Source organism: Atta colombica, unplaced genomic scaffold, assembly GCF_001594045.1.
Source record: "Atta colombica isolate Treedump-2 unplaced genomic scaffold, Acol1.0 scaffold126, whole genome shotgun sequence".
In the NCBI taxonomy this organism is placed as follows: domain Eukaryota; kingdom Metazoa; phylum Arthropoda; class Insecta; order Hymenoptera; family Formicidae; genus Atta; species Atta colombica.
Genome location: NW_017259213.1, coordinates 1592659 through 1607575, shown reverse-complemented (window position 1 = coordinate 1607575; position 14917 = coordinate 1592659). Strand labels below are relative to the sequence as shown.

At 36.5% G+C, this 14917-nt stretch overlaps 1 protein-coding gene across 1 annotated transcript in view; it reads left to right on the top strand.

The window, feature by feature from the left end:
• Nucleotides 1-14917, top strand: part of LOC108694906 (chondroitin sulfate proteoglycan 4) — a 43536-nt gene that overhangs the window by 24285 nt on the left and 4334 nt on the right. Inside the window, exons 4-9 of the mRNA XM_018204604.1 lie at nucleotides 1608-1824; nucleotides 7674-8268; nucleotides 9223-9477; nucleotides 10652-10849; nucleotides 11751-11952; nucleotides 12150-14867. Coding sequence (XP_018060093.1) covers nucleotides 1608-1824; nucleotides 7674-8268; nucleotides 9223-9477; nucleotides 10652-10849; nucleotides 11751-11952; nucleotides 12150-14867 — 4185 coding nt within the window. The remainder of the gene's footprint in view (nucleotides 1-1607; nucleotides 1825-7673; nucleotides 8269-9222; nucleotides 9478-10651; nucleotides 10850-11750; nucleotides 11953-12149; nucleotides 14868-14917) is intronic.

The window sequence follows — 14917 nt, the reverse complement described above, 5'->3', positions numbered from 1 at the left end:
CACACACACACACACACACACACACACACACACACACACACACACACATATATATATGTATATGTATATATATTTTTATTTAACTAAAATAATTTTTCCTCCTATTTTTTTTTCTATATAAGAAATAACTTTTTAATATAAATTTCAATTTTATTATCTATTAATTCAAATTTTTTATTAGATCATATTGGTGTGTGTGTGTGTGTGTGTGTGTGTGTGGTATGTGTAATTTAGTAAAAGCAATGCTTGTTGAAACTATTGCCGTCAATTCGTAAGACCGCTGAAATATTATGCCGTTACCCATGCAAATCTATCTTCCGAAAATCGTTATTTTACCCCGACATATGGCAGTAACCACGCTGGGCGAATTCACCGGTGTTTAGAGACGCGTAAACTGTGGTGGCCACTGTTCTGCGGTGCGATTGGCCGAGTGCCAAAACATCTTACAATCAATAAAATTTTGCATTATGCAAAAAGATTAACGACGTTGCGAAGTCATAGGCGGTAAACCGCAACGACGTTGTAAGGTAGGGTCGGTTTAGCCACTGGTGTTTTACCGCAATCTGTATTCGCGATTCCGCGACGTGCCAATAAACGCCTATATCGGACCGCTTATATACACATATTCCATTGGTTTCCGTCGTACCCAGAGTAGTAGTGCCGTCTCAGTATTCATCGACACGACAGTTCGAGTATAATCCGCCAACACGCTGAGAGATGCGCTTGTCACACATGAAGACAATTAACTTTGCGTTGCGACAAATCCACCTGCGGCGTGAAACCGCCGATTTCGCCAAATCCGTTGCATCTGTCACAAATATCAAATATATTTCACGCGTATATATATATGTGTGTGTGTGTATGTGGGTGTGTGTGTGTGTGTGTGTGTGTGTGTGTGTGCGTGCGTGTGTGTGTGTGTGTGTGTGTGTGCGCGTGGGTGCGTGCGTGCGTGCGTGCGTGTGTGTGCGTGTTATATATTATTCGTATCTTCGCGTGACAACCTTACATCGCAGGAAGTTTCAAATTCTCGGTGAAATCGGATTTCATAAGGAAAACTTTATAAGGAACAGTTACAATTAAGTTAAATCAAGCAAATGAAGCGGATATTCAATCGTTCATTTTCACGAAAGAATTATTATAGTTTTTTTAACAAGAAGAATGTTAAAGAAACGTTTGTAATGTATCGACTGTGTTCTCGATTGTGGCAATGCGATTAATAGCATATTCGCAATGATTCCTCTTTTAATTAGGTTTTCTTCGATTCACTAACGATGTACCAATCAGAGAAATAAAAAAATAATAACGCTTGCCGCTGTTAAAAGCCCTCATTCGTCTAGAATCGCGATCATTCGTGGAATTGTATTTCTATGTAGAGTTTCAAATGAATCAATAACGACCTCATTAACGTAATGTTTAATGGACACCAACTGCAAAACTCGACTGTAAAACACGCTGCACGTGTACTTTACAGATTTGTCTGAATGGAAATCCATCGAAAGTTTATATTGCTATTACGTAATGATTTTTACGCAAAGTTTTTTCTGTCGACATTACGTACGTATCGAGATTAATTTGCTAGGCTAATTCTTCATGTATCTAATTCGCAGGTCATACAGATTATCTGAGAGGATGCATAGCTGACATAATTTACAACGGCGCCAAAGTTATAGAGTACGCTAGGTCGAGGAAGGGCCAGTCGGAGGCAACAGCCGTAACGTGGGGCTGTTCGCCGGAATTCGACGCCACGAGGAGCACGGAAGTCAGCTTTGTCGAGGACGGCGCCTTCGTCGCCATTCCGCGCCCCATTCCGCGCTCCGGTTCGAGGTATATACCAAAAGTACCATTTTCCGTTGTAATGTATACACCTCCATTTATCATCGTCGCACCTACGGGACCGTAGAAAACGTAATTAAACTGTCGCGACGCAACCGTATTAACTACATTATCGATAATGGTTATATCGATGCAAGAAAGGATACAACATGCTTTATCTCGCTAAGCTATTATACCGAACCCAGCATTATTTACTTAATTATCTTAATCCACTTAATTATCTTTGTCATTATTTATACACGGCTTTGCATTTACTCGACAATCAATAATTTTTAAAGAAATTTCAAAGACATTGTAAAATTCATGCACAAACTCGATCAAGTTCTCTATTTTTTTGCGAGACATATAAGACAATGTTTCAGTTTTAACAGCGAGTCTATCGTGCCATCATGTAAAATAAATATATTTACGTGGTTCATGAATCCAATATCTTATGGTAATACCGCGGGAAATCCGTTTCTCTGAGGTCGACAGCGACAGGGTTGCATAACTCGCATACTCGTGCACATAGCTGCACATCTACATCCAGGCCGCATTCAAGTCATCGGTCAGGGAAGACTTTCATGTTACGCGACTCCTACCACTTTCATCCCTCGTGCAGCTTTTAACGATTAAACTCATGAGAACATTGTTACATCTCGAAGAACTCGAAAACAACTGTTTCAGTCACGAGAATTACGTCACTGTTAACTCTTGCAACGAGACAGACAGCAATGCTTCGTCAATGGGAACACTTTGATCCCTCTTTTCAGTGCGGCACTAGGACTTCAATGAAGTGAAACGGTCGATTGGATCGAAAGCTTATAAAGCTACTTAGTGTGCTAGCAATCATTTGTGGAATTAATACTATTTATAATGTCGCGGGATAATTTATATTAATGAATAAATATCCTAGTGTACACGCAGATAGAATGCAATTTTATTGAATAATAAATTCTGTACGACGATAACTTCAATATATCCTGTCAATGTAGGAGATATAATGTTATTAATAAATTCAGATAAAAAAGCGTATAACTTAATCAAAAATGTAACGAGTTTTTTAAAGCTCGTTTTTTGTGACATTGAGTTAAAGAAGATGTATTTGTTAGTAAAATAGAAAGGTTGATAAATGCAATGTGTCTAAAATATATATAAGCATATATAATATTTTTTAAAACGGATTAAAATATTTTCGAGATATGTACTATATAAATGCATCGTTTTTGTTTGAGGGAAGTGGACATGTGCAAGCATATTGCAAGTCTCCCAAGAGCAGATTGTGTACATTGTAGTTTCGTGAATTCTAGTATATCTCCAAGTATCTCAGAATAGAACCACGACCTCGAAAGCTTTTGTTTTTATAAATTAAAAGCTCAATGGGGACCAGCGATGTTTACATTGAAAAATGTACGTAGGATGCATTTCCAATAGTGGCTACAGCAGGATATTACATTTTACAATCTATATTTTTACATTATCTTTTTAGTTATTAATCTTTCGTAACAAAAATGCAAACGCTTATATATACGAGGATAGTTCTCGACCTTACAAAAAAAAATGATATTTGACATTTTTTTTTATTTTGCAACAGTCTCCTTTCAGCTCAATACACATATTTCAATGATATTCTAACTTTTTTAATATTCCGTCTGTGTAATACGATTTCTCTAAGCCTTCAAAATAAGCACTAGTTTCATCGATTACTTTAATATTTGAGCCAAATCTTTTCCTTACGAGATTTCTTTATGTTTGGAAAGAAGAAAAAATCAGGAGCTAAATCTGGTGAATACGATACGTGCGGAACCAATTCATAGTTCAATTCATGCAATTTTACTACTACGTTTTGATGGACTGCTAACAAATGCGGCATCACAATGAAAGCATTTTTATATGTAAATGCTCATGTATAATAATATATGAACGCGATCATTTGAGATATTTGCAAACTCGCGCACTTTTACTCGTCGATCATTCACACGGCATTACAGGTTTTTTTCAATGTCATTAGTGGTAGAGGACAACCTGAACGTTCATCACTATTTATGGACGTACGAAATTTAACAGCTCATTTGTTAACAATTTGTCAATCAATTGAAAAAAAAAATGTGAAGCCTCTCCCAAAGTTGAATTTAAGTTTGTTTTTCATTTTTATTGACCTTTATATAATTAAACTTTTTAAAACAAAGTATTTTATTGCACGACATTCTATTTCATCTATTATTTAAAAAAAAAACCAAAAGTTGTGGTTGCTTTAGATGACCAAAGCAAAGGAACTAATAAACGCCGTCTGAAATTTTGACAGTAACTCTCTGCAGGATCAAACTTGTCAGAAATTATAGCAGTTTCATACTTCTAGCATCATCTCTGTCAGATCGAGAACTTTTCAAACTACCTTCGTACATACGCGGCTATAGTACGAAAACGCTAAGCACGTTTGAGAGTAAAAACTTCAGTGAGCCAGATGTGTCTTCGCTGTGCTATCCCAGCGAAAATTATTCGAGAGTATACTAAGAGGCAGAAAAACACTTCATTTTCACACGAATGCGGTATACGCCGAGTAAGCGCGGTTAATACCGGCCTTCACATGCAGATAGTTAAGTCCTGGGGTTGCACGCATGGTTTCTCGTATCTTGTACGTTCACAGAAGCTACGGTCGTAGGTACTCAGGCTCTTTTGTTGTCCCGAATTAAAAGCACTAGTTCCGAGTAGTACCTTAATTCAACTTATCTAAGAAAATAAATGTTGGTACCTGTTGCGTTAATGCGGCTAAAAGCGAGACAAAAGGTCAGTCGGTTTTTTTCACATAAATGTTTGAGAGTAACCAACTCTCGCATCGAACAAGTACATAGTGCATCCCAGTAGATCTCGTCGACAAACGGATAAGTAGATAGTCAAGAGGAACTGAATGGATGACTGGACACTTGGACAGTCGTAACTGTTTTCCTTCCGTGACGTTCTATCGTAAAGTCGATGAACCGTGAAGATTTCGACGTGCGCTTTCTGAGTTCAATTGATCTGAAAGATTCAAGTGTCACTTGTATGCATGATTCATACAGACGTTCGAGTTGTCTCCACTTAAATCAAGTGTACTTTTCACCATTAAATCATTATTTAGTTCCATTGGTTGTCTTTTGTTGCGTATAAAATGTGGAACTGTCGTGTTTAATGTAGATACTTTGATTTTCTTTCGTATATTTAATCAGTTTAAATAAAGAGGAATAACGATAGGATATTTTTTCGTTATTTAAATCACTGGAATTTTTCGAACGGAATTTAATTTTCACGAGTATCAGTTAGCATACAAAGACCGAACACGTTATACTGCGCTTTCAGAAGCAAAACATCGACTGATGATGAATGTAGAGACACACAAGCGGACCGTATTAGAATCTTTAGTGTACCTCCAGCACGGTAAACGATTAATTGCGTTTACAATTCGTGCAGGTACCTGTTTGCTTACAACCTTGTGTAGCTTTAAGACATTGACTAACATATCAGGTATTTTCATTAACTCCTGGATTTAATAGAGTTAAATTAATTTTAACTTTAGTTAAGCTAATTTTCGATAACATAATCATGGTTTGTGTAATCAAACTTGGCTTAATTAATGATATGCGTATTCTTACATAAAACTTTTTCTTCAACTGTCATCAATAAAAGATAATGAAAGCACAGAAAATAGAAAACATCATAACAATCATGATATCGATAATTTTTAATAATTTGTATTGTCATTTTAATAGCAATGAAATAAATATGTTAAGAGTGTGTGGTATAATAATATGATGTAACTTTTTAAATTCCAATTCTTGGTATATACATTGCTATCGCATTATTGTATATTATTGCATCTCTCTGTTATAACGATGAAAGTCTATTCCACTTTCGTAACCACCACGGTTCATGTAATTAAACTTGCTTGGGGCTTAATTAATGACATGCATATTCTAATATAAAACTTTTTCAACTACCGTCAATAAGAGATAACGAAAGCATAGAAAGAAGAGACTATCATAATAATCGTGACATCAATAACAACGTTATATTGTAATTTTAATAACAATAAAACATATAAATTAAAAATATACAGTATACTTTATGATATAACTTTTTAAATATAATATTAGTATTTGTACGCGCAATAGTAATTCCAATTCACAGTATATACATCACTATCGCCTAACTGTATACTATTGCATCTGTCTGTTATGACAATGAAAGTCTACTCTGCTTTCGTAACCACCATTGTAGCACTTCACTGTGATGTTACTTCAAAAGCAAAGTAATGAATCCACCCGCTGAAGTAAATAATCGGCTTTCATGTTCGTAGCAGTCGTGGCGTCTTCTCGCACAAGATGCGAAAATCACTCGTCCCAAAGTTTCTCCGGGTAGAAGTCGACTGAGCGAAATTTGATTTGATTACAATTATAAATTCACGGCGAACAATCTTCTTTCCCCTCTTGCTACCATCGTTTGCATTGCCTCGCTCGTTTAACTCGTGTTGCACGACGAATAATGTTTCGCTTGTTTAATCGCGTTCTGTAGTAAGGTCTGAACATACCGTTTTAAGAACGATGATTAAACGGAGAGCAAAACATACAATTATCTTGTAGAAATAATATTCTTGAAGATTTATAAATTGTGATAATTTATAAATTATCGCATTTTTAAATTGTCGAGATTTTCATCTCTATTTTATATCTGTATCTTATATATGTATCTGTATTTTATATCTCAATCTTGTAGAATTTTGTATATCTTATTGATTACAGTTTAATTCATTTTTTCAAAAAGAATTATAGCCTTTCAACAAAAATGACAAATTATTCGACGATGTTTGATCAATCGATGCATTTATAAAGTTTCTCGTTCATGATATACATATACAGGGTGTCCCGAATTTAAATGTCAAAACTTCAGGAACATGCAGGGAATCGATAAATTAAGAAAAAAAAAAATCTCCTTTAAAGATATGCCCGTTTTTATTTCGTTTTGGAGAAAAAGAAAATTGTAAAAAAGATAATGTAGTTTTTATTTTTATACTATTAATTACTTATTAATTACTTATTAATTACTTATTCATTTACACTTTTGTCACTTGCTTTTGCAATGCAATTGCATCTAGTACGGACAACTCATGTTGCAGCCAAATACTAATCAACGTAATGACTCACCGATCCGACACTCTTCTGTCTGGAAATTAGTGTCCATACTCTCGCACCGCCTCTATGACATTATCGTTGCAGAAACCATATCAGCATATTCAATATCAGAATGCATATTATAACAGAAGTAATTCATTTGATGGCTTCTGATGAATAACTAACGAATTTATAGGAGAAAGGTAGAAATGTAAACAAAGTTTCCACCAGAAAACGGAATATTATTGTTTTTTCGATGATAATACTTCAATGCAAGAACGAAGCAATTTTGTCATTTTACGATTTTTTTCAAAACAAAGCAAAAACGAGTATATCTCTAAAGAACTTTTTTTCTTATTTATCATTGGAGAAAACTAAGAAATGATAGTTTATCATTTCTTAGTTTATCTCTTATACATTTCCCAAAGTTTTAACATTTAAATTCGGAACATCTTGTATGATATTTTGTTACCAATAATATTACTATTGTAATGTTTATGAATTATATGGAAAAATCAACGAAATCCGATTGATGAAATGCATGTAATATCAAAGTTTTCCGTTATTTTATTATCAAAGGTTTATCAGTAATATAATCTAGAAGAGTGTTCTCGATGGCGTCATGAAATTATCATGTAACGACCGTAATATAAGACGAGTCCATCCTTAAGGGACAGTAACAAAGTTTCCTGCCAATTCCATCTTACGACTTTGCAGATGGGAATTCGAGATGAAGACCGGCGCCGATAGTGGCTTGTTACTCTATAACACGGGACAATCATCTTACGCCGATTACCTCGGCATCGAGCTGTTCGAGGGTAAGATTCGGCTATTGATGAACAAAGGGAATGGCCCGACCGAGTTGACACATGGTACCTTGGTAGCTGACGGTAAATGGCATAGCGTAATTGTGGATTTCAATCCGAGCGGCCTTGGTATTGCTGTTGATCATCATGAGAAAACAATGGCTCTGCCATCCGGCGGCAATCGGTTCCTCGACCTAGCAGATACATTGTACATCGGCGGCACGGAATTAAATAAACGCGCTCGAGCCTTAGGCAAGGGTCTTCGATCTGGCGACGTTAGTTACAAAGGCTGCATACGGAACATGGTCCTCGACAACAAGGACCTCGGTTTGCCAGACGTCAAGGTCAGCCAGGGTATTGTTGTGAGTTGCGTCTGGGGATATCCGTGTATCGAGGTTGATCCCTGCGTATCCGGTGCATCCTGCATGCAACTGGGTGTCAACTCATTCAGGTGCAACTGCGACCAGTCGCTATGCATCAAGCCGAATTACGCTGAGGACTATAAGGTAGATCAATTTTAATTGAGTTTCAATGATGCTCCACCCACTTGACGAGGGTTGTGAGCTAATTGTGTCACCAGCAACTAGCGTATGGATTTACGAAGATGCATAGCTAACTTAGTCAAGACATTATTTATATAAATTAGTCTTTAAATCATTGCGAGTAATTAATATGAAATATTTTACAATTTAATTTAATTTTGCAAAAACAATATAAATAAGCTCTTCAAACATATATTAAAAAAAAAAAGAACTATTAGAGTCGCGCTAGTTGATAAATGCGATTTGTGTAATTGATGGGATTGATGAAGCATCAATAAATTTTTTTATCAAACGTTTCGATCCTTAACATCTTCAGTAGATATATTTAATAAAAAATTATACAAACATAGGCTAATACAATCTCTTATAATAGTCGAGTGAACGTTGTTCTTCTTTGTACGTGTAAAGACTTACAGATTTCTTAATGGATTCAATAAACTCAAAAATACATTGGCTTCACTACTATAGCATGGATTTATTGTATATTGTATATTGTATTATTGTATATTATTGTATATTTATAAAAAATTTGTTAATTGCTTCATCAATCCCAGTCAACATATACAAATCGCATTTATCAACTAGCGCGGCTCTAATAGCTCATTTTTTTAGAATATGTTTGTAATTTATTTAATTTTATTTGCATCTCTATTGCACTGATATCTAAGAATAAAGATTTAAGAAATTATGTATATAGCATATTATTTATATATACATGCATATTTGTATCTATCTATATACAATCATTATTATTAAAATAATAAGTAGTTTAATAAAAATATTATAAATACATGTATATGCAATTCAACATTAATAACATTTATAATACACATAAGAAAACATATAGATGTTGATAATATTGAGATAAAATTAATATCTGCGTTCAAAGAATGAAGAATCGATATGATATGTTTACAGATGTACTCGAATACTACTCTCCCTGTAAATTTGGAAATTCTCTCTTTGAGTCCTATATTAGTTTCTGAAGGGGAAAATGTGTTGGTAACGAACGAAAACATCGCGATGGTATTGGACATCGCCAAATACGGCTTGGAAGAAACTGATGTCTCATTTACCTTAGTGACACCGCCAACTTACGGAACGTTGGCATTAGATCTCCTAACATCCCGAAATGATCATTCCTTCACGTTGCAAGACATCAATCAGGATAAGGTAATCGCCTAATCAGCTAGTCATCAATTTACTAAATCCTTTAATTAACATTTAATTCTGTTTCAAACTCGTTGCTCGATTGTAAGCCTTCAATCACAAGGATTGCTACAATATTAATTCATCTGTCTGGTTACGATAAAAGTCGAAATCACCGAGAAGTTTGCGGAAGCATGTATAAGAGACGAAATCGATCGACATGCACCTGACATTAATTAATATCAGGTGATAAACGCGATCAGAGCTGGCTGGCCGGGCATAGAAGGCCATAGAAGGCCGGAGAAACATGAAAATCATGTGTTCTTCCAGTTCGTCATAGGACCACGCGCTGCTATACATAGTACGCGCCACAAGGACTAACTTTAGAATCGTTAGAGGCGGGAACATGGAGGGTCGACCGACTTGCTCTCACTCGCTCATTCGCCCCTGCTCCTCATGTTACCCACACTCAATTTATCTAGCGACAGTGCTCTATTTATAAACCGCCCCCGCTACCACTCATTAATAGTTTTTCGTTAAAGATCGCGTAACGGTTGCTTTTTATCCGCCGCCCCAGCGTCTGTTATTTATTGCCAATTGTTTTCCAATCATTAAAAAAAGAACAAGGAAAAAGCTCGTGTCTTCCCCTTGTCTCGACTCGGATCATCCGGGGACGACGCCCACTTGATATGTTAATCGACGATTTAACTCCTGTACTCCTGTCGCTCTAATTAATTTTCAACCGCGGTCGATCTCGAGTGTTAGATCAAACGCTAGAAAGGATAACACGGAGTCGGGTGCTCTGACGTGTTCTTCCATGATTAATTCTGATTCTGCACGATGTAGTGTATGTTTGCCGATTGAGATTCTCGTGAAACAGCGAGCACTCTCGCACAAGGTTAAGGTTCACACATTCCTCGTTGTATGATTACTTCTAACCGATATTGCGATACATAACAGATTATTGATACTCGAGTGATTTCTTTCGAATACAAATTTACATTACCAGACTTTGCGCGAGTATAAAAACGCGATCAATTACTGTTTGTTTTCAATTTTGCGATTTATTAGTAATCGTTTTAACAATAAAAGTAATTTTTTAAAACCATATTAATTATCGGAATTTGCTATATGAACATTGCTATGTGTTGGATATGATGTATGGCATTATCCTTATGATAATTGACTTCCCCAACAGATACAGTACATGCATGATGGTAGCGAAACCACAGATGATAGCATGATTCTGGAATTGACGTTGGTGGCTGAGACAGGCTATACGCTTCCAGGATACCTCCAAGGACGCCTCAGGTTTCCTCTTCATGTTAATGTCACTCCTGTCAATGACCCCCCGTTACTTGAGATACCAACTGCCAAAGTGCTGCGTCTGGCCCAAGTAAGACACGAAAATAAACTGTAAGCTCTTCTTTTTTTTTTATCTAGTCTCCCAGCAATATATTTATCATGATACGTTTTTCATCACCGACGACAATGCGCGATAATTCGAAACACGTTACGTTCGGCTTAACCGAAACAACCAGCAGTTCATGCCACTCAACTAAATCAATTAATGGGGAGATCATATGAAATAGTAGCTTATTTGTGGCTCGTGCATCTTCGGAGAACATGGCAATTTAGCCGCAACGAAATCGATTTAACTCGCTCGCGCGCTGGTCATCGTTCTTAATTAACTGTGCGTGTAAGCTCGAGGGTATGCGCGCGTGTATATCATGTACGCGCATAACGGATATTTCTTTCAATCTGGATGCAAATTCTCGGAAGAATAATAAGCGTCGAATATTAAGACGGAAATTATAATTATGATATATATGTTCATTTAACCTAATACCGGGGCAATTCCAATACGCTAAGTACGTTACAGTCACATTTTAACGTACGAAATGATATATAGCGAATACAAATAGTAAATAGTAAGTGGTTATAATAATTATCTGATCGTTAATTACTTTTTTAAACTCTTACAAAAATGTACAAACAAAAATAATGGTCATGTTAAAACTGCGTAGTAATATTAAAATCAAAACAAGATCTTTTACATTGATTCACTATTTCAAATTATTTTTCAATAAAAAAATTGATTGCTAAATGAATGTATTGATATAAAATATCAAAGTGTGTATTCGCTATATCTCGCTTGATGCGTTTTACGTCAGCGCGAAAATAACAGCGCAATTTTTCGCCAATTCGTTGAATCCTTTCATTCAATATGTCTATGCAACATTCATCGGATGATTTCGGGCAAATATAAAATGTGCGAAAAACGCTGATATTCACAGGGTACAAGAAAAACACTGACCAAGGAGTTAATATGGGCCATAGATGCTGACACTCCGTCGGAAATGCTGATTTATACGGTTTTACGAGCAGATACTGACGCGGGGCACATCGAAAGAGTTACTTATCCATTTCGATCTATCGACACATTCACGCAAGCCGAATTAATGCAAGGACTCATTGCGTATGTGCATCGTGGAAACGGTAACAATTCATTACTATTAATCACAAAAAATGTTGTATTTTAAATTAGCATATTTGTTAATCTTTTTATGTTGTTGTTGCAATACCTTTTATTTCAAATCTGTAAAACTATAATAGAAATGCCCGGCAATGAAAAATATATGAAGGATTATATTTTCATTGAAAGCTTTTATATGAACGGACATTTAATTTTTCAGCTAAACCAAATGCAATGTTGGGTTTACAAGTGAGCGATGGCATCGAGAGTAGTCAGCCAGCATATTTACGCGTATCGGCTTACCCGTTGCAAATCAAGCTGACGCACAATACTGGTCTCATTGTGGTACATCGTTCGTTCTCGTACTTGACACCAGCGAATCTCTCATTCGCCACAAATTCGGACGACGACACCATCGACATTCGTTACGACGTCGTCTCGCCGCCACAATTTGGTGTTTTGCAGAAATTGAAGGACGTCTCTAGCAGTTGGGCAAACGTAGACCATTTCACTAGTCGGGACGTGAAATTGCACACCGTTCGTTACCTTCATAACGTCGGCAGCCCTAATCAGGATGAGTTTAAATTCCAAGCAAGTGTGCGCGAAGTGAAAACTCAGCAGACTTATGACTTTCGTATTACTTTCATCGATCTAGAGTTAAAGGAAACCAAAAGGGTACCTATTAATCTCACTAATACATCAAACTTCACTATCACAAGCAACCATTTGAAGTACCAGACGAATCCACTAGTTACATTACCAAGTAAGATTGTTTTTACTCTTATAACGGGACCAAAATATGGCAATTTATTTCTGTTCGATCGTAAACTGGTGGCAACTGATACCTTCACTCAGGAAGATATCGAGGTCAATAGACTGAGCTACCGTCTATTCAAACGATCCTATTCCAATATCCTCGACGAAATAACGTTTAAAGTTAACGCACCTCAATGCGTCGACATACATGCCAATTTGAAAGTTCGATATTATCTTGGCAAGAACAGCAAATCGCTGGAGGGCGCGGAGAATTTGAAAGTTGACGAAGGCTCGAAAGTACCTCTGAGAATCACACATATGAATCCGAAAGAATACGATGTATCCTCTTTGATATACAATCTTACGGTAAAACCAAATCATGGTTGGCTCTCCATTGCGAATAGTTTGATATCGCAAAATAAAAAAAATGTCTCATTTTTTACATTAGAAGATGTATTGATGCAAATAGTATATTATGTGCACGATGATTCCGAGACTAAAGAAGATTCTTTCGAGTTTGTAGCAATGTCCATGGACTCCACGGATTTTATGTATGTCGGGAAATTTCGAGTCGAGATTATCATGAAAAATGATAATCCGCCAGAGCGCACAATTGATAGAATTTTTCACGTTGTGTCGAAAGGCGAAAAATTAATAACCAATAAGGATCTCGCATACATGGATAAGGACATTGGTACTAGAGCGAGCGAACTTATTTACACCAGGAGGGATGCTCGAAAAAGTGGGTTGTACAGAATAACTAATCCCTCGGTACAAATACGTGAATTTTCGCAACAAGATATCAATGACGGTATGATACTCTTTCGACATCAAGGGGATGAACACGAAAAAATTGAATTCGGTATCACTGATGGTCATTTTTACAGGACTGGTGTTCTTGAAATTCAAGCCAGCCCGCCATACATCAGGTTACGCGAGAACAACGATTCGGTCGTTCAATTTAACAAGTCCGTGGTGCTCCAATCGAAAGAATTAGAGATAGAAACGAATGTGTATGTTACAGAAAAGGATATAAAGTACAATGTGTGGGAGAAACCGAAACATGGTATATTGATGAAGCATGGCAGAGAGTCAAACGGTTTTACAGAGGATGATCTGAAGCACGGTAGTGTATTATATAAGCACTTGGGTGGATCCTTAATAAAAGACACTTTCAGATTTAAAGTATTCGTTAAGGGCGCAGATACCGAGGGTGTGTTCACGATCAAAGTCTATCCAGAGAGCTATTGGGAATCATTGATTATTCAAAATAACAAGACAATATTTGTCGAGGAAGCCACTAGTATTCTGTTGAATCAGAAAAGCCTCGAAATAATGCATCCCAAAATATCGCCAACCGAAATTGTTTATTTCATGCGAGAGTGGCCGCAGAATGGCTATCTAGAGTTACAAATCCACGATGAGCATAACGAGGAAATGAGAGAAGAGTACAGCGGTAACGCTGTGAAACATTTCGAGCAGAATCTGATAAACGATAATCGTGTCTTTTACGTTCAATCGATTATGAATCAGACGAATGATCGTTTTGTTGTAGACGTTACTAATGGTATTACATGGTTACGCGGACTAAGTGTGAACTTCGTGATAGTGCCAGAGAAACTCTACGTCGAGACAAAGAGCTTTACTGTAGTGGAAGGGAAAGACGTGATACTAAGTGAGATGAACTTCTTGGTTGTGACGCCATATTACGCTGGCAAGGTATCGGATTATAGAATAGTAGAGAAGCCAAGGCACGGTACGATTCTTGATTCCACGAAGAACACTCAGGTAAAGAAGTTCTCGCAAAAGCATCTGAACGCTGGAGTTATACTGTACAAGCACAACGGAGATGAATTTTTGAGCGATTCCTTCAGGATGGTAGTTACTGCTAGTGATAAAATGAGTGAGCCCTTTGATGTATCGATTATTGTTCAACCTGTTAATGATGAGATTCCTGTGTTAGTGAATAGAACTAAGCTAAATGTTTGGCAAGGTGGTTCCCTTATTTTAACATCGACAAATTTAGCAGCTATAGACAATGATACTTCCCCATACGATATAATATTCAACGTTACTGGAGTAAGAAATGGATACATCTCATTAATCACTTCACCTGATGTGGACATTTATAATTTTACGCAGAGCCAAATCAATGAATCACAAGTCGTATTCACACATACGAGTAAGTATTTACAATATTTAGAAATATTCATTTAAATAGACGAGCTATCT